General features: G+C 47.6%; 1 protein-coding gene across 15 annotated transcripts in view; it reads right to left on the bottom strand.

The window, feature by feature from the left end:
* LOC144596779 (nesprin-1-like) overlaps window positions 1-27,343 on the bottom strand; it is a 468,061-nt gene that overhangs the window by 402,176 nt on the left and 38,542 nt on the right. For 14 of the 15 annotated variants that reach the window (XM_078405576.1, XM_078405565.1, XM_078405570.1 and 11 more), the window contains exons 1-2: window positions 14,130-14,335; window positions 1,792-1,853 (exon numbers count right to left, since the gene is read on the bottom strand). In XM_078405576.1, the coding sequence (XP_078261702.1) occupies window positions 1,792-1,853; window positions 14,130-14,208 (141 nt within the window). In that variant the 5' untranslated portion in view covers window positions 14,209-14,335. Of the gene's footprint in view, window positions 1-1,791; window positions 1,854-14,129; window positions 14,336-27,343 lie in introns of those variants that run through there. The other variant, XM_078405564.1, reaches the window with a different exon arrangement.

A 27,343-nucleotide genomic window follows, 5' to 3' on the forward strand; every position in this document is an offset into this window, starting at 1 on the left:
AGTGATCTCCATGGCAACAGTAAACCTGGGGGAGACAACCGTTTCCATAGCAACCCATACCACATGCTAGAGAATGTGAGTCCCTGATCAACTTTGGCCTTGAAGTAAAATTTATGCCTCTTCCTGCTTCTTGAATGAAAAATTCATCTCTGAAAACAGCCTCTTTCCCTCTTCTGCTGCTCCTCCCCCCCCCCCCCCCATCAGCTCCCAAGTTCCCAGGAGCTTGCCCAGGGCAGCATCAACTCTGGCCATCACTTTTGCAAAAATATATCAATAAGGTTGTTGGCTGCAACCTTCCCCCCATTGACGAACTGTACACTGCAAGGGCCAGGAAGCGAGCGGGCAAGATCATCTCTGACCCCTCTCACCCTGGCCACAAACTCTTCGAAGCACTTCCCTCTGGAAGATGACTCCGGACTGTCAAAGCAGCCACAGCCAGACATAAAAACAGTTTTTTCCACGAGTGGTAGTTCTCAATAACCAAAGTCTGTAGTCTCTTTTTTCCTCTGGTTTATTTTCACCCACATGTTTAGACCGTAACAATTAACTAGGTTAATTCCCGGAATGGCGGGACTGTCGTATGTTGAAAGGCTCGAGCAATTAGGCTTGTATACACTGGAATTTAGAAGGATGAGGGAGGATCTTATTGAAACATATAAGATAATTAGGGGATTGGACACATTAGAGGCAGGAAACATGTTCCCAATGTTGGGGGAGTCCAGAACAAGGGGCCACAGTTTAAGAATAAGGGGTAGGTCATTTAGAACGGAGATGAGGAAGAACTTTTTCAGTCAGAGAGTGGTGAAGGTGTGGAATTCTCTGCCTCAGAAGGCAGTGGAGGCCAGTTCGTTGGATGCTTTCAAGAGAGAGCTGGATAGAGCTCTTAAGGATAGCGGAGTGAGGGGGTATGGGGAGAAGGCAGGAACGGGGTACTGATTGAGAGTGATCAGCCATGATCGCATTGAATGGCGGTGCTGGCTCGAAGGGCTGAATGGCCTACTCCTGCACCTATTGTCTATTGTCTATTGTAATGTTGTATCCTTATTGTTTTGATGTGTTTATGCTTTATTCTTAATTGTTAACGGTATGTTTGTGTTGTCATTTGTGAGCGGAGCACCAAGGTACATTCCTTGTATACGCACATACTTGGCCAATAAAATTATTCATTCATTCATTCATTCATTCATTCATTCATTCATTCATTCATTCAACAAGGTATCCATTCATCAATCAATCAATATATGTCTTGAATGCAATGTAGTGTAGATTTACCAGTACAACATCCAGATTTTAAGAATTAACCTCAAAGTGGAATTATTCAAAAAGGATGTAATACCTTTACATCCAAGGATGGCACGGTGGCACAATGGTAGTGCAGCTGCCTTACAGTGCCAGAGACCCTGGTTTGATCCTAACTACGGGTGCTGTCTGTACAGAGTTTGTACATTCTCCCCGTGACCTGAGTGGGTTTACTCCGGGTGCTCCGGTTTCCTCCCACACTCCAAAGACGTACAGGTTTGTAGACTAATTTGGCTTTGGTAAAAATTGTAAAATCGTCCCCAGTCCGTAGGATAGTGCCAATGCACCGGGATTGCTGGTCAGTACAGACACGGTGGGCCGAAGGGCCTGTTTCCGCACTGTATCTCTAAACTAAACTAAGATCTGCAGTATCTGTTGCCCACAGTTTCAATGGGGACACATTCTAGTACTTTGCCATTAAGGGAAGCAGAATCACCCTCTCTGCCGGGAGATAGTTTTGGAATATAATGCGGATGATTTGAAGTTTCTTACCTTGGACAAGTGAGAATTGATCCATTTGGTGAATGTTCTCTTTTGCACAGCCTCCTGCTCATCTGCAAAACATTGCGGGATAAAATGTCAGAAACACACGAGGGAATTGCTGAGATTCACAAAGGAACGGAGAAACACCTTTCTGCCTATGTGTTTCGACGAGATTGTAAAACAGTGGGATTTACAGTCGCGAGCACGAAGGGCTGGGATGGAAACGAGATGCTCTTGGCAAATGGTACAAGATCAGAAGGTTATGGGGAGGTTATGGGAAGGTTATGGGAAGTGTCAGAGGTTATGGAGAGAAGGCAGAAGAATGGGGTGAGGAGGGAGAGATAGATCAGCCATGATTGAATGGCAGAGTAGACTTGATTGGGCCGAATGACCCAATTCTACTCCTAGCACATGACTTTATGACCTCATGACTTGCAATCTGAGATTTGACAAGACCTACCATAACCAGCCAAAGTATTTGGGGATACAAGGAATGGCAGATGCAAAAAAAGGTACAAAGTGCTGGAGTAACTCTGGAGTTCAGGCAGCATCACTGAAGAACATGGATAGGTAACGTTTCAGGTTGGGACCCTTCTTTTTTTTTTGTCCTATTGAATTACTCCAGCACTTTGTGTTTTTACTTGTAAACCAGCATCTGAGATGCTGCCTGACCTACTGAGTTACTCCAGCACTCTGTGTTTTTTTTTGTAATCCAGAATTTAACTGTATCCATAAGTTAAATAATGGTGTATGAAGGAACTGCAGATGCTGGTTTAAACCAAAGATAGACACAAAATGCTGGAGCAACTCAGCGGGACTGGCAGCATCTCTGGAGAGAAGGAATGGGTGACGCTTCAGGTCTAGACCCTTCTTCAGACTGATGGTTCTCATTACATTCTTGACTACAATCTAACTAATGTCACATTCAGTTTGCATACAATGTATTGGTGACCAGAAACGTCACCGGGCGGCATGGTGGCGCAACGGTAGAGTTGCTGCCTTAAAGCGAATGCAGCGCCGGAGACCCGGGTTCGATCCCAACTACAGGTGCTGTCTGCACGGAGTTTGCACGTTCTCCCCGTGACCTGCGTGAGTTTTCTCCGAGATCTTTGGTTTCCTCCCACACTCCAAAGACGTACAGGTTTGTAGGTTAATTGGCTTGGTATAAATGTAAAAATTGTCCCTAGTGGGTGTAGGATAGTGTTAATATGCGGGGATCGCTGGTCGGCGCGGACCCGGTGGGCTGAAGGGCCTGTTTCCGCGCTGTATCTCTAAACTAAACTAAACTATCCATGTTCTCCAGAGATGCTGTCTGAGCTGCTGGGTTACTCCCAGCACTTTGTGTCTTTTTTAACCCTGTCTAACTTCTTGGGGTGGTATTAAGACACTGTCTAAATCCGACTTCTTTCTTTTGTACGTTCACTAACCGTACAGGGGTAAACAAAATCGGTATTAATGGCGCGGCATTGAAGTCAGAATAAAACGAACCAGAACATCTCAGTGCTGCAATGTTTCTTTAAATATTTAATCCAAAGATTGAATAGCATAAATTTGTACTTCAGAGATCTCACACTGAGAACTCGTGTGGGGAACATTAAAACCAGCAAATCGATCTACACATATGCAAAACCGAAAGTTCAAATCAGAGCATAGTTTGTGTGAAGTGTTAGAGAGAGCTAGAAGTCAGTGTTTCATGTTTTTAATCTGACCCAGTCTTTAATTCGACCTTTCCAGTTCCAGACCTGAGACGTCACCTGCCCATGTTCTCCAGAGATGTTGCCTGACCTGCTAAGTTACTCCAGCACTTTGTGTATTTTATTTTGGTAAACCAACACCTGCAGTTCCTTGCTTCGACAGCATGCCATCCCTTGCTTGCACTTACCAATTTAACAATTTAATCACTTTTTCCCCACTAGAGATTTAATAAATAGTTTAGAGACACAGCGTGGAAACAGACCATTCGGCCCACCGAGTCCATGCCGACCAACAATCACCCTGTGCACTCGTTCTATCCTGCACACTGGGGACAATTTACAGAAGCCAATTATCCTACAAACCTGCACGTCTTTGGAGTGTGGAAGGAAACCGGAGCGCCCGGAGAAAACCCACGCGGTCACAGGGAGAATGTGCAAACTCCGCACAGACAGCACCCGTAGTCAGGATCGAACCCAGGTCTCTGGCGCTGTAAGGCAGCAACTCTACCACTGTGCCACTGTGCCGCCAACTAAAAATAGTTAGCATGCGAACAGTTAACAGAGTAGAATCGAGTCGACCAAGACATGTGCAGACGCAGAACAAACTGTTACTACAGTTAATAAAGTTACTCAAAACAGAAAATCAGGCTTGATGTAAAAAGAGTGGAATTTTCAAAAGCTGGCAGCCATTACAAACAGGGTCAAAAATAACAATAGAGCAGTGAAACTATTCATGTAAGCAACCACCTGATACGCTTTATATGGCAGCTTTAGTTCTATCAGTGGTGGTCAAATTAACAAACCAAAGAATGTAAGGAATTCCCAGCCATAGAGAAACAAGATCTAAGTAGTTATAGTCGACCTTATGACATCCTCGAGATTACCCAAGTCTAATTATTAACGAATCAGCTGGTCTACGAAAGGCCCAGAGATGATGTTTAGTTTAGTTTAGAGACACAGCGTGGAAGCCGGCCCTTCAGCCCAACGCGTCCACGCCGACCAATGATTACCCATACACTACTTCTATCCTACACCCTAAGGACAATTTACAGAAGGAAATTAACCTACAAACCCGCACGTCTTTGAGATGTGGGAGGGATCCGGAGCACCTGGAGAAAACCCACGCAGTCACGGGGAGAATGTGCAAGGTCCGTACAGACAGCATCCGTGGTCAGGATCGAACCCGTCTTTGGAGCTGTCAGGCAGCAACTCTACCGCTGCGCCACTGTGCCGCCCCTGAGTTTAAAAAACATGCACTGGAGTGGAGTGGAGTGGAGTGGAGTGGCTCCACTGGACAACCAGAGCTGGAAGTTTTTATGAACAAAGATCCCAATTCGCCAATTTGCCTCAGCTATATGACCAGCTATATGGCATTCATTCTTTTCGGACTGCCCCTTAACATCTATGCTCCCAATTCCAATTCAGAAGATTATGGACTCTGAACCCTTTCCACATAAAGTAGGCCAGCATCCCAGTGTCAGGGCTGGGAGAGTACTGAACTATCAGCATTCAGCTGAGATGTCATATGATGAAAGAATGGATCGACTGGGCTTGTATTCACTGGAATTTAAAAGGATGAGAGGGAATCTGATAGAAACGTATAAAATTCTTAAGGGATTAGACGGGCTAGATGCAGGAAAAATGTTCCCGATGTTGGGGGAGTCCAGAACCAGGGGTCACAGTTTAATAATAAGGGGTGGGCCATTTAAGACTGAGAAGTGGAAAAACTTTTTCACCCAGAGAGTTGTGAATCTGTGGAATTCTCTGCCACAGAAGGCAGTGGAGGCCAATTCACTGGATGTTTTCAAGAGAGAGTTAGATAGAGCTCTGAGGGCGAGCAGAATCAAAGGATATGGGGAGAAGGCAGGAACGGGGTACCGATTGTGGATGACCAGCCATGAACACATTGAATGGCGGTGCTGGCTCGAAGGGCCAGATGGCCTACTCCTGCACTTATGGTCTATGTGTCTATGTGTTGGAAAATAACTGCAGATGCTGGTTTCAAATTGAACGTAGACACAAAATGCTGAAGTAACCCAGCGGGTCAGGCAGCATGCCAGGAGAGAAGGAATGGGTGACGTTTCGGGTCGAGACTCTTCTTCTCTATGAATCTATGTACTGTATGTAATAAGGACCACTTTATAATGGATTCCGGTTATACCGACCTTCAACTCTAGGCCGGGCTGCCGACACCACCCCCGAAACGTCACCTGTCCACGTTCACCTGACCTGCAGCCTGACCTGCTGAGTTCCTTCCTACACATCCAAGGTCAGGATTGGACCCGTGCCTCAGGCACCAGCAAGGCAGCAACTCCACTAGCCCCTGAGCCACAATATTAATCAGGTGTGAGGTTCTCTTGGATGGCCCGTGCTTGTGAAATAAATAAGTCGCTCTTTCTAGGTCACATCCCAACCCATTCTACATTATTACAAAACATTATTTTCACAGAGACGCTATTTTGTGGTCTGCCCGTTTTCACTCTTCCATTCTATATTTCCACTATCTATCTCATCTACATTTCCAATATCTATCTCATCGCTATTTCCATTATCTACCCTATCAAAACCTCTACTTGCCTCATTTCTCAATTGCTCATGCCTCATATCTCGATTTCCCAAATAGTTGGGGCAGGTACTATCGCAACGTTAAAGAAACATTTCGACAGGTGCATGAATAAGACGGGTTTAGAGGGATACGGGCCAAACGCAGGCAGGCGGGACTAGTGCAGATGGGACATGTTGGCCGGTGTGGGCAAGTTGGGCCGAAGGGCCTGTTTCCACGCTGTATCACTCTCGGAGTGCCCAGCTGATGAGCATTTGAATGCACCGTCACTAACGCCTACACACTTTCCAAAAATATCTGTTAGGATTTTAATTTGGCACAAAGCTGGCTGCAAATAACGGTGCTGTTTAGATGTTAGGTGACCTAGAACAGCTTACCTGAACATCCTGCGCTATTTAGTTGCAAGGCCCCTGTATGTGGGACAAGCAGGAGCATGTGGATAAATTACACTGTGCTGAGATGGATAAAGATTGTGACAGAGGTTGCAAGTCACCAGCTAAATGTCGGGATGGGAGCAGGGGGAGGAGTAGCGGTCCAGATTGCAAGGGTGCCATTAAGGGTGACTCTACTGGGTGTGGAGTGCTGAGAATGGGGTTTGGTTTTAGTTTAACTTAGTTCAGAGATGCAATGCGGAAACAGGCCCTTTGGCCCCACTGAGTCCGCACCGACCAGTGATCCCTGCACATTAACACGACCCTACACACACTGGGGATAATTTTATATTTATGCCAAGCCAACTGACCTACCAACTTGTATGTCTCTGGAGTGTGGGAGGCAAGCAAAGAGCTCGGAGAAAACCCACGCGGTCGCGGGGAGAACGTACAAACTCCGTACAGACAGCACCCGTAGAAGGGATCGGACTCGGGTCTCTGGCGCCGTAAGCACTGTAAGGCAGCAACTCCGACGCTGCGCCACTGTGCCGCTTCACATTTCCCAACCACATGGAAAGAGGCCATTCGGGCCATCAAGTCCCTGCCAGCTATCAGAGTAATCCCACCAATCTCGTGCAGCACAATGGCGCAGCGGTGGAGTTGCTGCCTTACAGCGCCAGAGACCAGGGTTCGATCCTGACTGTGAGTGCTATCTGTACGGAGTTTGTTCGCTCTCCCTGTGACCACGTGGGTTTTCTCCAGGTGATCAGGTTTCCTCCCACATTCCAAAGACGTGCAGGTTTTCTAGGTTAATTGGCATCTGCAAATTGCCCTGAGTATACAGGATGCAAAACTGGGATCATGTATGGGTTATCGTTGATCAGCGTGGACTCGGTGGGTCGAAGGGCCTGTTTCCACCCTGAATCTCTAAAAGTATGTCTCTGTAACCTATTTCCACTCAGATGTTCATTAACTGACCCTCACTGCCCCTTCCCGTCTCTCCAACCATCAATTTGCGCGTAGACAATTTTCCTCCAATTAACCTACCTGATCTCCCGGTGGCTCAGCACTTTAACTCCCCCTCCCATTCCCAATCTGACCTTTCTGTCCTGGGATCTCCTCCATTGTCAGAGTGAGGCCCAGCGCAAATTGGAGGAACAGCACCTCATATTTCGCTTGGGCAGCTTACACCCCAGCGGTATTAACATTGACTTCTCTAACTTCAAGTAGCCCTTGCTTTCCCTCTCTCTCCATCCCCTCCCCCTTCCCAGTTCTCCCACCAGTCTTACTGTCTCCGACTACATTCTATCTCTGTCCCGCCCACTCCCCTGACATCAGTCTGAAGAAGGGTCTCGACCCGAAACGTCACCCATTGCTTCTCTCCTGAGATGCTGCCTGTCCCGCTGAGTTACTCCAGCATTTTGTGTCTACCAATTAATTAACTAACTAATCCCTTCTGCCTGCACGCACTCCATATCCCTCTATTGCCTGAATATCAGGAGATCACAACACTGGAGGTTGTATTTTCTAACCCACTATCTAACTCCCTCAGCACTCTTTGCAGGACCACATCTCCCTTGCCTGCATCTATGGAGAGGATTTTCACTTCATTTCCCAGAGGATCCTGCTGGCTAGCATCTTCCTGAGGTCAGTAACCAGAACTATACAGGTATTTTAGGTAATTAACCAACAACAAGCCCTTTTCCCTTCCCCCATCCCCATCCCACCTCCATCCCATCCTCTGGCTTCACATTTTGTGTCTCTTGTCTCTCCGTATCTCACACCCTTTTGTCCTCTTCCCATCTCTCGCCTTTGTCCACCCGCCTGACAATCGAACCCTCTCTCGCCTTGAGACTTCACTTTAGACTTTACAGACACAGAGCAGGAAGGGACCCTTCAGCCCAGTGTCCACACTGACCAGCGAGCACCCCGTACACTAGTTCTATCCTACACACGAGGGACAATGTGCAATCTTACCGAAGCTAATTAACCCGCACTCCAGAGACGTACAGGTTTGTAGGTTAATTGGCTTCTGTAAATTGCAAATTATCCCTGGTGTGTAGGGTAGTGCTGGTGTATGGGCCGATTGCTGGTCTGTGTGGACTTGGTGGACTGAAGGGCATGTTTCCACGCTGTGTCTCTAAAGTCTAAAGTCCAAAGTAAAAACCAGTTAGTTTGCAACCCAACGGTACATTTGTTGAATCGTCCAATTTTAGGGAACGTCTACAAACACCTCCTCCCCCCATTCACTACCCCCCTTCCCCCACCAGTACACCCCCTCACCCCCCCCCCCCCCCCTCTCCACCATGTGAGTTTCCCATGGGTGCTCCGGTTTCCTTTCACACTCCAAAGACGTACAGGTTTGTAGGCTAATTGGCCTGGTACAATAGTAAATTGTCCCTAGTGTGTGTGGGGGCGTGCTGGTGCTGAGGGACTACTGGTCGGCGCGGACTCGATGGGCCAAAAGGCCTGTTTCCGCGTTACATCTCTGAGTTTATAAGCTACTACTTTTGGAAGAGTACTTAGCTCTGGGATTCAGTCCTCCCTGCTACTCTCAGCTGACAGATTCCAAGTCCTGTCGTACCCGTAGATTAAAAATAGAACAGCTATTAGAATGAAAGTAGGCAGTCTCATTATATAATAATCGAATGCCTGACTAAGCTCCCACCAGTAATTAGCTGCCCTCCCTTCACTCCACCTCCGTCAAGATCGAGGGTTGGTTCTCAATGTGGATTCATTTCAAATATTTTTAAACCAGCTGACATAACTTCACTTCTCCCCCCGCCCCCAACTCTCGGGAGGGGAGTGGAGTGGAGGTTCGACCTATTCTTTCCGGAGATCAGGCTCGATAACGCACCACGTTCCCAACAAATGGCCACGGAAGCGAAGAAGATTAAAAATAATGTCATTCAATCCGAGCCACTGTTAAAGGCTAATCTCCGACTGAAAGAAAATTAAAATATAATTACAAGGAGGTATTGGGAGCAATTGAGAGAGTGAAAATCTTGTTGGATGCTCACGGGCAAGCAAAAGCAGACAGAAAGTGCGAGTGAGTCCCTTGGTAATAAGACAGCAAGAGGGGAGAAAGCAAAATAACAGATGCAGAATTGATTACCATTGCAGAGCAGCTACGGATGCAGGAATACATCTTACTGCCACAGTGAGTAGGGACTTCCACGAGCATGCAGAGGCAACAGAGCAGTCATCATTTTAACATCCCAACCTAATTAATTTTGCAATCACCGGGCCTGCCTCTGCAGCAAGTTCAGATGTTCATCAGATATCTGTGAGGCTGCTAAGCAACATAGAGTCATAGAGACACTGGGTGATACAATGTGGAAACAGGCCCTTCGGCCCAACTTGCCAACAATGTCCCAGCTACACTAGTCCCACTTGCCTGCGCTTGGTCCATATCCCTCCAAACCTGCCCCATCCATGTACCTGTCTAACTATTTCTTAAATGATGGGATAGTCCCAGCCTCAACTATACATTCTCAGGCAGCTTATTCCATTCACCCAACACCCTTTGTGTGAAAAAGTTACCCTTCGGATTCCTATTATATCTTTTCCCCTTCACCTTGAACCTATGTCCTCTGGTCCTCGATTCCCCTACTCTGGGCAACAGATTTTGTGTATCCACCCGATCTATTCCTCTCATGATTTTGTACACCTCTATAAGATCCCCCCTCATTCTCCTGCGCTCCATGGAATAGAGACCCAGCCTACTCAACCTCTCCCTATAGCTCACACCCTCTAATCCTGGCAACATCCTCGTAAATCTTTTCTGAACCCTTTCAAGCTTGACAATATCTTTCCTATAACATGGTGCCCAGAACTGAACACAATATTCTAAATGCGGTCTCACCAACATCTTATACAACAACAACATGACATCCTAACTCCTATACTCAATACTCTGAATGATGGAGGTCAATGTACCAAAAGCCTTTTTGACCACCCTTCGACTCGACCTTCAAGGAACCATGCACTTGCATTCCTAGATCCCTCTGCTCTACAACTCTCCCCAGAGCCCAACCATTCACTGTGTAGGTCCTGCCCTTGTTAGACGTCCCAAAATGCAACACCTCACATTCCTCTGCCTTAAGTTCCATCAACCATTCCTCAGCCCACCTGGCCAATCGATCAAGATCCTGCTGCAATTTATCACAACCATTTTCACTGTCGGCAAAACCACCCACTTTTGTATCATCAGTCAGAACAGGTTAGGCTACAGACTATACAACATTAGCAACACATTGTACAGATTGAGAAGCTTCTCCCCTCTACTCCAGCAATATATAGAATGATCCCGATCCAAAATGTAGACTGCCCATTTCTCTCTAATCACTGGCTGACCCACTGAGTTCCTCCAGCAGTTTGTTTCGTTGTTCAGGACTCCAGCATCTCCGGTGTTTCCATCTTAAAAAGCTTACTCTTATGATAAGTGAAGATAGGCACAAAGTGCTGGAGTAACTCAGCGGGCCAGGCAGCATCTCTGGAGAAAAAGGATGGGTGACGTTTTGGGTCGGGACACTTATTCAGCCACATCTTACGTTAAGTGCCCCAGTTATTTCACCCCATCAGAGATATTCACTTTCGTCCACCGCTGTCCTACCCAAACTTCTCTGCTATCTTAGCCAACATGTTTCTACCTTTCGACACAAGAACTGCAGGTGCTGGTTTACAAAAAAAACAAAAAGACAGAGTGCTGGAGTAACTCCGTGGGTCAGTCCGCATCTTAGGGGAACATGGATAGGTAACGATTCAGGTCAGGACCCTTCTTCAGACCAGTGTCTTTGTGTATATGGTTCCCATTTTCTCAGCTCTGATGCAGGGGCTACATAGCCGCGGAAGTGTTGCTGCCTTACAGCTCCCGAGACCCAGGATCGATCCTGACTACAGGTGCTGTCTGTACGGAGTTTGTACGTTCTCCCCGTGACTGCGTGGGTTTCCTCCGGGTGCTCTGGTTTCCACCCACGTTCCAAAGACGTGTGGGTTTGTAGGTTAATTGGCTTCTGTAAACTGCCCCTGGAGTGTAGGATGCGAATCTGGGACAACATAGAACTAGTGTGATCGTTCATCGGCATGGATTCGGTGGACCAAGGGACCCGGCCCCACACTGTATCTCTAAATAAACTAAACTAGACAAACTGAGAGATTAACCATTCCTCTTTCCACAGGTGCTGCCTTCTTTGCTGGGTGTGCCCAACATTCCCTGCTTTCAGAGCGAGCTAACTGACTGCTGGGGGAAACTCAGCGGGTCAGGCAGCACCTGCGGAAAAAGGAGGGCCTTTCAGGTCGACGTCCTGCATCAGGACATCGAAACATAGAAACAGAAAATAGGTGCAGGAGTAGGCCATTCGGCCCTTCGAGCCTGCACCGCCATTCAATATGATCATGGCTGATATCCCGTACCTGCCTACTCTCCATACCCCCTGATCCCTTTAGCCACAAGTGCCACATCTAACTCCCTCTTAAATCTAACTCACTCTGAGACCCAGCGCCTCAGCTGGAAGGCTGCCTTCCCATTCAGCAAGGCGTAGCTGCTCACAACAACTGTCCTTTCCCAGGTTAACCGTTCCATCTCTCCAGAGATGCTGCCTGTCCCGCTGAGTTACTCTTATGCCCAGCAGAAGGCTGGCCCGGCCACCCATTTTCAGTGCACTGTCCCAAGGACATAAGATTAAAACGGTACTAAAATAACATCTCGATGGCCTGGTTCATCCTTCTTGCGTTTCTTTCATTCGTTCGTTCGATGTAGCTTTTTCATATCTCTTGTTTCCCTCTCCCCTGACTCTCAGCCTGAAGAAGGGTCTCGACCCAGAAGGCCACCCGTACCTTTTTTCTCCAGAGATGCTGCCTGGCCCGCTGAGTTACTCCAGCACTCTGTGACTTAAACTAAACGTAAATGGCATTCTGCGGAGGCATTCACAACAGAGCTAGGGGCTGTGGAGTTTCAGCCAGCCTTCCCAAACCTCCCGGGTGGTGAATCTGTGGAATTCATTGCCACGGAACGCTGTGGAGGCCAAGTCAATGGATATTTTTACGACGGAGATTGATTGATTCTTGATTAGTTAAGGTGTCGGGGGTGATGGGGAGAAACGATACGATATACGATGGAACTTTATTTATCCCAGGAGGGAAATTGATCTGCCGACAGTCATAAAACACAACAAGATACATGAAACGAAAGTGACGATTGGAAAGGATTGGAGGATGTGCAAAGATTGGGGATGAGGGGACGGGGGAGGGGAGTTAGTCTGAAAGCAGGAGAATGGGGTTAGGAGGGAGAGATAGATCAGCCATGATTGAATGGCAGAATGGACTTGATGGGCCGAATGGACCAATTCTACTCCTATCACTTATGAACTTATTATAACAGACGCAAAAATGCTAGAGTAAGCAGCATCAGCAGTTCCTTCCCACAAAACATGGACCTATGAACCTGCTGGTGACAGGTCCCCTCACTCAAACAAGTGTCAGTTCCCAGCGACTGTTACACACCCTGGTCGGGCACAAAATGATGGAGTAACCCAGCGGGACAGGCAGCGTCTCTGGAGAGAAGGAATGGGTGAGGGTTTCGGGCCGAGACCCTTCTTCAGACTCACCCTGTCATAAGTTATAGGAGTAGAAGAATTGGGCCATTCGGCCCGTCGCGTTTACTCCCCCATTCGATCATGGCAGACCTCTCCCTCCTCATCCCATTTTCCTGCCTTCCTTCTCCCCGTAACCCTCGACACGCGTTCTGATCAAGAATTTAGACACAAAATGCTGGAGTAACTCAGCGGGACGGGCAGCATCTCTGGAGGGAAGGGATGTGCTGAGATTGAATGTCCTGAGATTAAGACGGAGATTGATTGATTCTTGATTAGTTAAGGTGTCGGGGGTTATGGGGAGAAACGATACGATACGATGGGACTTTATTTATCCCAGGAGGGAAATTGATCTGCCGACAGTCATAAAACACAACAAGATACATGAAACGAAAGTGACGATTGGAAAGGATGGGGGATGTGCAGAGATTAGGGAGGAGGGGAGGGAACTCCAGCATTTGTGCGTCTCTATCTTATAGACAATAGACAATAGGCAATAGGTGCAGGAGGAGGCCATCCGGCCCTTCGAGCAAGCACCGCCATTCAATGTGATCATGGCTGATCATTCACAATCAGTACCCCATTCCTGCCTTCTCCCCATACCCCCTGACTCTGCTATCCTTAAGAGCTCTATCTAGCTCTCTCTTGAATGCATTCAGAGAATTGGCCTCCACTGCCTTCTGAGGCAGAGAATTCCACAGATTCACAACTCTCTGACTGAAAAAGTGTTTCCTCCTCATCTCAGTTCCAAATGGCCTACCCCTTATTCTTAAACTGTGGCCCCTTGTTCTGGACTCCCCCAACATTGGGAACATGTTTCCTGCCTCTATCGTGTCCAACCCCTTAATAATCGTATACGTTTCGATAAGATCCCCTCTCATCCTTCTAAATCCCAGTGCGTCCAAACAAGCCTAGTCGCTCCAGTCTTTCAACATATGACAACAGTCCAGCCATTCCGGGGATTAACCTACGCTGCATTCCGTCAATAGCCAGAATCTACTGCACAAACCAGCATCTATCTATCTGCAGTCAGTCCCTTCCCAAGGCAATGCGAGAATGCGTCAGTCCATCCCTGCCTTGGGGGACACAAGGGGGTCGGATAGACCCGGTGGCGTTGGCAACTCACCGTGCGCGTACTGGAAGAAGCCGGTGACCAGGTTGAGCTGAGTGGCCCTCTTGCTAGAGACCGCTCTGCAACTCGCCATCACTCAGTCCCGGTGCATCCTGACGCCTCCTCTCCTTGCTGGTCCCACACAGATGGGCGGTGCTGTGCCTGCTTTGTCTGGGCTCTGCTCTGCTCTGGAGGCTGCTGTGGTGGTGGTGGTGGTGGTGGTGGTGGTCTTCCCCTCCTCCCCTCTCCCCCTTCCCCTCCTCCCCTCTCCCCTCCCAAACTTGTCCAGGGCAGTCGGAACGAGCAGCTGGATGAGCAACCAAGCGGGCGAGACCTTCAGCACAGAAACACCCGTTGCAAACGCACACACAACGCACACTGGCACTGACTGCACAGTGCAACTGGCGACCAGCCCCTTCCTTTCTTTCTTGCTTGCTGCTACAGCCCCAGCCCCAGCCTGCCAGTGGAGATTCTCGTCACTATCATTTCAACCCTCCCTCTCCCTCCCCTGTAGTTCAGCCGTGCTTCCACTGTGTGAGACTCCCACGCCTTGGAATCAGCACATACATACAGACAGACCCTTTCCACGCCAGGAACAAAAAAACAACAAGAAGAAAAAAAAAACGTCGCATCAAATTTCCACGCAGAAATAGTCAAATCCCATCTCTGCACAAAAAAAGCAAAGTTGCACATGAATCTCACAGGCTAGGAAATAACGTAAGCCAAGACCCCGGAGATAACAAGCTTGGGAATAATAGACAATAGACAATAGGTGCAGGAGGAGGGCATTCGGCCCTTCGAGCCAGCACCGCCATTCAATGTGATCATGGCTGATCATTCTCAATCAGTACCCCATTCCTGCCTTCTCCCCATACCCTGCTGACTCCGCTATCCTTAAGAGCTCTATCCAGCTCTCTCTCGAATGCATTCAGAGAATTGGCCTCCACTGGAATAGGTATAGCAATGGTTATCAAAATCACAATGGTATCAAAAAATGGTTTCAATGCAGGATTCGTGTGAATTTGATGGCCGGCGTGGACTTGATGAGCCTGTTTCCGAATTATATCTCTCTGTGAATGAACAACTCTGACATCGTAAAATCAATAGGAATACTTTATTGTCACATGTGACCGGGCACAGTGAAATTTTCATTGCTCCGCACACACAACGTATGCTAATGTATGGATTCCACAACGGATATGTATGGATTCGCACTCAAACTACGCGGCAGCTAATTCCTTTTTCTCTCGCTTCGATTGATACCAGCATCTGCAGTTCCTTCCCAAAGCAGCAAGCGCTGACCCGAATGTAAATCAGCCGCTCTGCCACCGTTCACAGTGGGGAGGGAGAGTCGAGGACTAGAGGTCATACCCTCAGAATTAAAGGGCGTTCTTTTAGGAAGGAGATGAGGAGAAATTTCTTTCGTCAGAGGGTGGTGAATCTGTGGAATTCTTTGCCACAGAAGGCTGTGGAGGCCAAGTCAGTGGGGGAAGAGAGAAGAATTTTTCTTGCCTTCCATCACAGTGAGGGGGTGTCTGGAGGAGTCACTGTGATGGATGTTTGTGTTAAAATTGTGTGTCTTGTGTCTTTTACTCTGTACTGTTGTGGTTGCGTGGCAAATGATTTTCGTTCAATTCATTTTGAATGACAATAAAGGTCATTCAGATTCAGATTCTGATATTTAAGGCAGAGATAGATAGATTTTTGATTAGTACGGGTGTCAGAGGTTATGGGGAGAAGGCAGGAGAATGGGGTTAGGAGGGCCATGGTCGAATGGCGGACTGTACTTGATGCACCAAATGGCCTAATTCGACTCCTATCACTTATGACCTTTTGACCAAACAAGGACCGCCACTTGACACGAACGGTTAGGTTTAAGATAGAAGGGTCTCGACCCGAAACGTCAGCTGTTAACTTTCTCCACAGGTGCTGCCTGACCCGCTGAGTAACTCCGGCGTTTTATATCTTTCTTCCTAGATGAGTATGCCATTGCCGTCATAGGCTTCATCAGTAGGTGTGAAGTGTGAAGAGGAATGCATGCCAAAGATTCCAATATGAGTAACAGTGGGACAGGCAGCATCTCTGGAGAGAACGAATGGGTGACGTTTCGGGTGCAGGCCCTTCTTCAGATGTTGTCTGACCCGCTGAGTTGCCCCCACATTTTGTGTCTATCTTTTACCGAAGCCAACTAACCTACAAACCTGCACGTCTTTGGAGTGTGGGAGGAAACCGGAGCACCCGGAGAAAACCCACGCAGGTCACGGGGAGAACGTACAAACTCCGCACAGGCAGCACCCGTAGTCAGGATCGAACCTGGGACTCTGGCGCTGTAAGGCAGCAACCCTACCACAGTTTAAGAATAAGGGGTAGGCCATTTAGAACGGAGATGAGGAAAAATAATTTCAGTCAGAGAGTTGTAAATCTGTGGAATTCTCTGCCTCAGAAGGCAGTGGAGGCCAATTCTCTTGATGCTTTCAAGAGAGAGTTAGATAGAGCTCTTAATGATAGCGGAGTCAGGGGGTATGGGGAGAGGGCAGGAACGGGGTACTGATTGTGGATGATCAGCCATTGATCACATTGAATGGCGGTGCTGGCTTGAAGGGCCGAATGGCCTACTCCTGCACCTATTGTCTATTGTCTATTGTCTACCGCTGCACCGCCCAGTGAGTTGATAAGAAGGTGGCCATGATTTTTTTTTTAATGGATTAATGCAGGATTCATGTAAACTTGATGGCCGGCGTGGACTTGATGAGCCTGTTTCCGAATTATATCTCTCTATGAATGAACGACTGTGTCATCGTAAAGTCAACCATAACTAATGATATACTTCTGAAGAGTCTCCCTGTGTCAAATGTGGTTGAGAGCAATTTGTACAGGCGCTACAAGCTTCTTGATAATAACAAGGTATCTGTTTCAGGGATGGTTGTGGGATAAATATTCCTCTCCTCCTTCACCCGCCCAGGATGTCATGTTTCATTCACAATTCAGTGCGGCAAGGGGACTCCTCAAGTCAACACCCACTGAAATGTAGCCAAAGGATTCTTCCTGTGGGAGCCATTTTCATTCATGAATTTTTCAGGCGGATTAAATTCATAAGTCATAGGAACAGAATTAGGCCATTCGGCCCATCTAATCTACTCCGCCGTTCAATCACGGCTGATCTCTCTCTTTCCCTCTCAACCCCATTCTCCTGCCCTCTCCCCATAACCCTTAACGCCCTTACTAATCAAGAATCTCCCGAATCTGACTACGGGCGGCGTCTGTACGGAGTTTGTACGTTCTCCCCGTGACCTGCGTGGCTTTTCTCCGAGATCTTCGGTTTCCTCCCACACTCCAAAGACGTACAGGTATGTAGGTTAATTGACTGGGTAAATTAAAAAAATGTCCCTAGTGTGTGTAGGATAAAGTTAGTGTGCGGGGATCGCTGGGCGGCACGGATTCGGTGGGCCGAAGGGCTTGTTTCCGCGCCTAAAAACCTACAAACCTGGATGTCTTTGGGGTGTGGGAGGAAACCAGAACACCCAGAGGAAACGCACACAGGTCACGGCGAGAACGTACGGACTCCGCACAGACAGCACCCGTAGTCAGATTCGGGAGATTCTTGATTAGTAAGGGCGTTAAGGGTTATGGGGAGAAGGCAGGAGAATGAGGTTGAGAGGGAAAGAGAGAGATCAGCCGTGATTGAACGGCGGAGTGGACTCGATGGGCCGAATGGCCTAATTCTGTTCCTATGACTTATGAATTTATGTTCTGACAAGTAATAAATCCGGTGATCAGCTTTCCTATGTTTTCCTTCTTCCACCTAGAAGGCAGAGGAGATTCATTTAATTTGGCATAATATTCTGCATGGACATTGTGGGCCGAAGGGCCTGTTCCTGTGGTGTTCTGTTCTATGCTCTGAAACTGGGCAACACGGTGGCACAGGAGTAGAGTTGCTGCGTTACAGCGCCAGAGACCCGTGTTTGATCCCGACTACGGGTGCTGTCTGTACAGAGTTTGTACGTTCTCCCCATGACCGCTTGGGTTTTCTCCGAGATCTTCGGTTTCCTCCCACACTCCAAAGACAGACAGATTTGTAGGTTAATTGGCTGGGTATAAATGTATCAATGTAAAATTGTCCCTAGCGCGTGTGGGATAGCATTAATGTGCGGGGAATGGCTGGTGAGCCGAAGGGCCTGCTTCCGCGCTGTGTCTCTAAACTAAACTATAAATAAAACTATTGTGGGAGGGGTGAGACATTGACACAAATGTGGAGTCTGGAACGGTCGACCTCGTTTCTGCTCCATTAAATGTGTCAGCGGACTGCTTCGCGTTATAATTCGTCCCAAAGTAAAGCTACCTGTGACAACTCCACCAGTGCAACAATAATTTAAATGGGTAAAGCATAAGAAAGTAAGGAGATTAAGTGTCACTTTTTCCATGCTGTAGCTGAATAACAAGCCCTTTCTCCAATATATAAAGGCCCTTTCAATGGCCCTTTGTTCGTGTTACACTGATACCATTCAGCGCCAAAGTCTGCTCAAAACTTTAACAAGCAGCAAGTGATCACGTAGCACGTTAAACTGCTGCCTGTCCTTTCACTTTCTAAAGAATCTAAAGAAGATGAGGAAAAACTTTTTCAGTCAGAGAGTTGTGAATCTGTGGAATTCTCTGCCTCAGAAGGCAGTGGAGGCCAATTCTCTGAATGCATTCAAGAGAGAGCTGGATAGAGCTCTTAAGGATAGCGTAATCAGGGGGTATGGGGAGAAGGCAGGAACGGGGCACTGATTGAGAATGATCAGCCATGATCACATTGAATGGCGGTGCTGGCTCGAAGGGCCGAATGGCCTCCTCCTGCACCTATTGTCTATTGTCTATTGTCATGGAAGAGGGAGCTTTGCTTTTTAAGAGTGCGCGACAATCTAGAACTCTACCCAGGCAGTGGCACAGTGGCGCAGCTGGTAGAGCTGCTGCCTCACAGCGCCAGACACCCGGGTTCGATCCTGACCTCGGGTGCTGGCCGTGAGGAGTTTTCAGGTTCTCCCTGTGACTGCGTGGGTTTCCTCCAGGTGCACCAGTTTCTCCCCACGTCCCAAAGAAAGGCAGGTTGGTAAGTTAATTGGCCTCTGTAAAGTTGCCCTTTGATATGAAGGGTGTAGGAAGGAACTGCAGATGCTGGTTTAAACCGAAGATAAACACAAAGAGCTGGAGTAACTCAGCGGGACAGGCAGCATCTCTGGGAGAAAAAGGAATAGGTGATGTTTCGGGTCAAGACCCTCTTAAGAAAATGGGATAACACAGAACTAGTATGAATGGGTGATCAATGGTCAGCGTGGACTTGGTGGGTCGATGAGCCTGATTCCATGCTGCATCTCTAAACTAGAAGTCAACAGATCTCGGATGCCAACTGTACGAGGGCAGCTTCCATTAAAAGGCGAAACTGACGAGTGGGTTGCAACCAAATGGGAGACTTTCAAGCTAGCCACGATGCCACAGGGTCTAGACCACATTTTCAGGACCAATTCTTCCACTGGAGATCAAAGGAAGCAGAGAAACAGATCCCATTGTTACCATGGCCGAGATTCAATCTTTTGTGCGATACCACTTAAATAGTACCTGTCTATCCCCATTTATTATTTACGGAATCATGCTGTGCAAAGTCAGCCTGAAGATAAAAACAGCGACTTCACCAGCTGTGAATGCAAACTCCACACAGACAGCACCCAAGGTCAGGATCGAACCCAGGTCTCCGATGCTGTGAGGCAGCAATTTACTACTCTGCTACCTTAAATTTTAAATGTGTGTGTATTTTCTATACGTGTGTGTATATATATATATATGTGTGTGTGTGTGTGTGTGTGTGTGTGTGTGTGTGTGTGTGTGTGTGTATGTATATACATGTGGGTGTGTATATATGTATATATATACACATTATATATACACACACGTGTGTGTGTGTGCGCGAGTATGTATATGTATATATATACATGTGGGTGTGCGTGTGTACATACACATATAAATAATACACACACTACAGAAACTGGAGCCAATGTATTACAGAATCCAGATTGAACATACAATGTCACACACACACATATATATAATATATATATGTATATATGTGTATATACACTGATGAGCCGAAACATTATGACCACCTGCCTAATATGCCGTTGGTCCTCCATGTGCTGCCAAAGCAGCGCCGACCCACCGAGACATGGACTCTACAAGACCCCTGAAGGTGTCCCGTGTTATCTGGCACCAAAACATTAGCAGCAGATCCTTCAAGTCCTGTAAGTTGCGAGGTGGAGCCACCGTGGATCGGACTTGTCGATCCAGCACATCCCACAGATGCTCAATCGGATTGAGATCTGGAGAATTTGGAGGCCAGGGCAACACCGTGAACACTTCATCACGTTCCACAAACCATTCCTGAACAATGTGTGCAGTGTGGCAGGGCGCATTATCCTGCTGAAAGAGGCCACTGCCATCAGGGAATACCATTGCCATGAAGGGGTGTACCTGGTCTGCAACGATGTTTAGGTAGGTGACACGCGTCAAATTGACGTCCACACGAATGGCCGGACCCAGGGTTTCCCAGCAGAACATTGCCCAGAGCATCACACTCCCTCCACCAGCTTGTCGTCTTCCCACAGTGCAAACATGTGTGTGTGTGTGTATGACATTGTAAGTTCAAACTGGATTCTGTAATCCATTAGCTCCAGTTTCTGCAGTAGAAGCTTCATGAAGCCACTTCAGACGACTGGGGATTAAATTAATAGAGCAAAGAGGTAGCGACAGTCAAGGAATAGAAAGTCCTTTGGAACCAGAGCAGACTTTTCAGCCTCTCCAGCCGATGTTCACTGAGGGCCCATCACCTCTATTTACCCGTCCCTGATGTACTTAATCAACTGAACTAATTTGATACAGAGGCTTTGGGGGAGAATGACTGTGACCGCTCTGTTCTCCGCCAGGTGCTGTGCCAATCCGTTCCCTCGTCGCTGTCCTGATGGGCTCTCTCTGTAGTGCTGGCTACCGCTACATGTTGGGTAATGAGCCACAGAAACAGCTTTCACTGAAGTTCACTTCTTATTTTTTGTGGGGAAGTGTTTTCTGGTTTCACTCTGACGGTGCCAGACTACGCCTTTTCCAGATTTACACAAAACGAGGTGATGTTACTAGTCTTTAGAGAAACAGCACGGAAACAGGCCCTTCGGCCCACCTTGTCCGCGCCCCATTCACTAGTCGTACACACGAGGAACAATTTACAGAAGCCAATTAACCGACAAACCTGCACGTCTTTGGAGTGTGGGAGGAAACCGGAGCACCTGGAGAAAACCCACGCAGATCACGGGGAGAACGTGCAAAATCCGTACAGACAGCACCCTTAGTCAGGATCGAACCCGGGCGACATCTTCTTCTGAAACCATCCCACCTGGTTCGACATAACCTCACCTGGGGAAGCATCCTCTCAGTCTGCACCTTCTCAGTCATACTCAGAATCTTCTATACAGGGCGGCACAGTGGCACAGCAGTAGAGTTGCTGCCTTTCAGCGAAAGCAGCACCGGAGACTCAGGTTCGATCCTGACTAAGGGTGCTATACTGTACGGAGTTTGTACGTTCTTCCCGTGATCTGCGTGGGTTTTCTCCGAGATCTTCAGTTTCCTCCCACACGCCAAAGATGTACAGGTTCGTAGATTAATTGGCTGGGCAAATTTTTTTTAAAAAATTGTCCCTAGTGGGTGTAGGATAGTGTTAATGTGCGGGGATCGCTGGGCGGCACGGACCCGGTGGGCCAAAGGGCCTGTTTCTGCGCTGTATCTCTAAATCTAAATTTCAGCAAGACCACCTCTCATCCTTCAAAACCGTACTGACAAACCTGTTTCACTCCTCCTTAAAACAAGCTCAAGATTTCAAGATTTCAAAATTCAATTTATTGTCACATGTACCAATTAAGGTGCAGTGAAATTTGAATGACCATACAGCCATACTGAGTAAAAAGCAACAAGACACACAGCCACATAGAATAAAGTTTAAAATAAACATCCACCACAGCGGATTCCACATTCCTCTCTGTGATGGAAGGTAATAACGTTCAAAAATCTTCCTCTTGGTTCACCCGCGGTCGGGGCTGTTGAACCATTCACAGTCGCCGTTGCCGACTGTCCGAGGCCTTCGCATCGGGATGATCGAAACTCCAGCGTCGGAAAGGATGCCGAGATTTACGAGGATGTTGCCAGAACTAGAGGGTGTGAGCTATAGGAGGAGGTTGAGTAGGCCGGGATCCTATTCCTTTGAGCGCAAGAGGTTGAGGGGTGATCTTATTGAGGTGTATAAAATCTTGAGAGGAATAGATCAGGTGGATGCACAGAGTCTCTTGCCCAGAGTAGGTGAATCCAGGACCAGAGGACATGGGTTCAAGGTGATGGGGAAAAGATTTTTAATAGGAATCTGAGGGGTAACTTTTTCACACAAAGGGTGGTGGGTGTGTGGAACAAGGTGCCAGAAGAGGTAGTTGAGGCTGGGACTATCCCAACATTTAAGAAACAGTTAGACAGGTACATGGATAGGACAGGTTTGGAGGGATATGGTCCAAATGTGAGCAGGTGGGAATAGTGTAGTTGGAACATGTTAGCCGCTGGGTCGAAGGGCCTGTTTCCACACAGTATCAGTATCAGTCTATGACTCTATCAGTCACTTCATACGAGGAATCGAGCATTTATGTTCCCGACCCGATATGCCATCTGTTCATTCCCTCTATGGATGCTGCCTCGTCCGCTGAGTTCCTCCAGCAATTAGTGCTTTGCTGAACATAAGAGACTCCTCTATTCTACTTCCAATGCAAGCACGTCCTTCCGTGAAAATTTGGAAAACAAAAAACTGTACACAGTGGAGCAGAAGTGGTATCATCAGCATAAAATATAGCTGCATCCATTCCTACTTTTATATTCTATTTCCTCCGCAATAATAGCCAACGTCCCATTAGCCTTCCTGAGGGGCTGCCAGATCTCTCTGCACTCCAACAATTTGTAGTCTCAATCCATTTTTAAAGTAGTTCCCTCTGCATTCCTTTTTCCAAAATGCATCATCTCACATTTTCTGACGTCATACTTCATCTGCAGACATCTTGTTCCTGCACTTAACCGACTTACGTCCCTTATTCTGGTGATTCCCCATGGCCAATGTCTTCTTTCTGCACAGTGGCACACCTGGTATAGCCGCTGCCTCATGGCGCCAGAGACCCTGGTTCGATCCTGACCTCCGGCGCTGCCTGCGTGGCGTTTGCACCTTCTCCCTGTGACTGCGTGGGTTTCCTCCGGGTGCTCCGGTTTCCTCCCACACCCCAAAGACGTGCGGGCTTGTGGGTTAATTGGCCCTCTGTGAAATTGTCCCCTAGTGTGGAGGGAGTGGGATAACATAGAACGAGTGTGAACGGGCAATCGCTGGTCGGCATGGACTCGGTGGGCAGAAGGGCCCATTCCCTTGCTGTATCTCTAAAGTAAAAACTAACTGTGGACATCAGTAGCATAGCAGGACTTTATTATCCACCTCACTTGCTTCTGAACTGCTGGGACAAGCAAGATGCAACCAGGGTATGGGTCAGGTGTCAACAACCATCAGCCTATTCAACACGATGAACTCCAACTACATCCTGAACAGTGAACTACCTTGATTGCACTAGGGACTTGAGGCATTGTTTTTGTTTTTGCACTAATTTCTGTTTATATATTGAACTTATTGTTGTTGTTTATTGTGGTGTCTACTGAGTACTGTGTTTAACCAGGGGCCGTAGTCTTAAGAATAAAGGGGAGCCCATTTAAAACTGAGGTGAGATGAAACCTTTTCACCCAGAGAGTTGTGAATTTGTGGAATTCGCTGCCACAGAAGGCAGTGGGGGCCAATTTACCAGATGAATTTAAAAGAGAGTTAGATAGAGCTCCAGGGGGCTAGTGGAATCAGGGGGTATGGGGAGAAGGCAGGCACAGGTTGCTGGTTGTGGATGATCAGCCATGATCACAAAGAATGGAGGTGCTGGCTCGAAGGGCCAAATGGCCTCCTCCTGCATCTATTTTCTATGTTTCCGTGTTTTACATATCTGTCGTGCTCCTGTATGTACGGATTTCATTGTTCCATTTTGGGACATATGACACTAAACCACTCTTGCCACTTCACCTCTACCACTTTAGAAGGCTGAGGAGGTTTGGCAAGTCCTCAACAACTCTCACCAACTGCTACAGATGTGGCGTCAAAAGCATTTTATCAGGATGCATCACAGCACAGTTTGTGAACAGCTCCATCCAAGACCGCAAGAAATGGCAGCGAATTGTGTTCACCGCCCAGACTCCATCACGTAAAACTAACCTCCCTTCCATTGACTCCATCTACACTTCACACTGCCTCGGCAAAGCCAGCAGCATAATCAAGGACCAGTCGCACCCTGGCCACTCCCTCTTCTCCCCAGGGCCGTTTTTACAACATTATGGGCCCCCGGGCAAAGCAGTGTACTGGGGCCCCTACCGTTACTCTCCCCTACCCCCCTTTCCCTACCAGCCCCCCCCCCTGTTGTGCCGGCGAAAAGCACTTACCGAAAAGCACTTAGCGATGAACTTAGGGTGCTACATTGTTGCGAAAAGAACTTACAGATCGCTGTGAGAAGCACTTAGGGATGGAAAATGTTGCGAAAAAAGCACTTATTGAACCTACATTTTTAAAGTAGTATTTATTTATTGCAAGTCACTTAACATACACAGATCAGCATGGGGCCCCTATGCTCGTGGGGCCCCGGGCAAGTGCCCATCAGGCCCATGCGTTCAGACGGTCCTGCTTCTCCCCTCTCCCATCAGGCAAGAGGTATAGAAGTGAGAAAACGCACACCTCCAGATTCAGGGACCGTTTCTTCCCACCTGTTATCAGGCAACTGAATCGTCCTATCAAGAGACCTGCCCTGATCTACTATCTACCTCACTGGAGACCCTCGGACTATCTTTAATCGGACTTTACTGGACTTACCTTGCACTAAAAACTATTCCCTTTATCATGTATCTGTAGCCTGTGGATGGCTCGATGGTAGTCACGTACTGTCTTTCCGCTGACAGGTTAGCACGCAACAAAAGCATTTCACGGTACCTCAGTACATGTGACAATAAACCTAACTAAACTAAACACATTATCCATCCAGGAAAGAACAGCAGATTCTCTTTCCTGATGGGCATTTGTGAATCAAATGCACTTTCGTACTTTGTTACTGTTATTAGATTTTAATACCAGATATGTGATTTGACGTTCACCTCCTCCCTCGGTCAGAGTCAATCTAATGTCTATAAACCTGTGTCCGCACATTTTGAGTCAGTGACTGTGCAACCTTTATCACTGGTTGTCCATAAGGGAGTCATCCATAAATACATAGAAACATAGAAAATAGGTGCAGGAGGAGGCCATTCGGCCCTTCGAGCCAGCACCGCCATTCATTGTGATCATGGCTGATCATCCATAATCAGTAACCCGTGCCTGCCTTCTCCCCATACCCCTTGATTCCACTAGCCCTATCTAACTCTCTCTTAAATCCATCCAGTGATTTGGCCTCCACTGCCCTCTGTGGCAGAGAATTCTACAAATTCACAACTCTCTGGTTGAAAAAGTTCCTTCTCACCTCAGTTTTAAATGGCCTCCCCTCTATTCTAAGACTATGGTCCCTGGTTCTGGATTGGGAACATTTTTCCTACATCTAGCTTGTCCAGTCTTTTTATACTTTTATATGTCTCTATAAGATCCCCTCTCATCCTTCTAAACTCCAGTGAAAACAAGCCTAGTCTTTTCAATCTTTCCTCATATGACAGTCCCGCCATCCCAGGGATCAATCTTGTGAACCTACGCTGCACTGCCTCAATTACAAGGATGTCCTTCCTCAAACTAGGAGACCAAAACTGTATTTTTGACTTTAGACCTTAGAGATACAGCGCAGAAACAGGCCCTTCGGCCCACCAAGTCCACGCCGACCAGCGATCCCCACACACCAACACTATCCCACACACTTGCAATCTTACTGAAATCAGTTAACCTACAAACCTGCACGTCTTTGGATCGTGGGAGGAAACCGGGGCACCCGGAGAAAACCCACGAGGTCACAGGGAGAACGTGCAAACTCCGTACAGTCATCACCCGTGGTCAGGATCGAACCCGGGTCTCTGGCGCCGTAAGGCAGCAACTCTACCGTTGAACCGCAAAGCTCTGACAGAAATATTGGAGTTATAAAAAATCACAGCAGGATAATTTAATTTACATTTTTAAAGATTAAAATCGTCATTAAAATTCTGTGGAAGGCGAGGTCCATAATGCGTATTAAGTGCCAGAAATAGGGATTTTATGACCGGATCTGTATAGCTGATTGATGGATGGGGAGGGAGAGGGGGAACAGATCAATCACTTGTGTCATTTCCTTTAACAAGCAACGCTTAAATGAAAATCTCTTTAAACCACACGCATGCACATGAGATGGTGCGCAAACAGGCAAAGCCAAACGGTTCAAAGACAGAAAGGTTGCCCTCCTGCTGGTTAATAGTCCCCTTTTGGGAAATCCTTGACCCCTGTATTGGGTAGAGGTTGACTCTTGTGTCTCCCTGAAAATGGCCGGTTATTTTCACCGATAGATCTTGTGATTTTCGGCGTGTAGTGGGGATAAGGCATGTCCGCGGGCAGCTCCTGTACAGAATTTGTGTACGCTCCCAAATCTTCCCGAAGCCGACTAATTATCACTTTTATTCCCTTCTCCGACACCTCAGCTGCCTTCCCCTGGTAACCATAGTTTCCCGCAGCCTATTTGCCCTCAACAAATAACCGTGATTCGTTGAGGAAACTCCATTCTGCTTTTAGCCCTCAGCTCGTCACCACGGCAACAGGGCTCATAATGCTCAGCTCCCCTTGTCCTTGTTCCTGACAGGCGCCACCATCTTCAGATCAGCGCCCCTACTCGAAGGAATAATGGCCCACTGAAGCAGTGAAGAAAGCGAATGGTATGTTGGCATTCATAGCGAGCGGATTTGAGTATAGGAGCAGGGAGGTTCTGCTGCAGTTGTACAGGGCATTGGTGAGACCACAACTGGAGTATTGCGTACAGTTTTGGTCTCCTAATCTGAGGAAAGACATTCTTGCCATAGAGGGAGTACAGAGAAGGTTCACCAGATTGATTCCTGGGATGGCAGGACTTTCATATGAAGAAAGACTGGATAGACTCGGCTTGTACTCACTGGAA

Source organism: Rhinoraja longicauda, chromosome 9 (genome assembly GCF_053455715.1).
Source record: "Rhinoraja longicauda isolate Sanriku21f chromosome 9, sRhiLon1.1, whole genome shotgun sequence".
Classification (NCBI taxonomy): domain Eukaryota; kingdom Metazoa; phylum Chordata; class Chondrichthyes; order Rajiformes; family Arhynchobatidae; genus Rhinoraja; species Rhinoraja longicauda.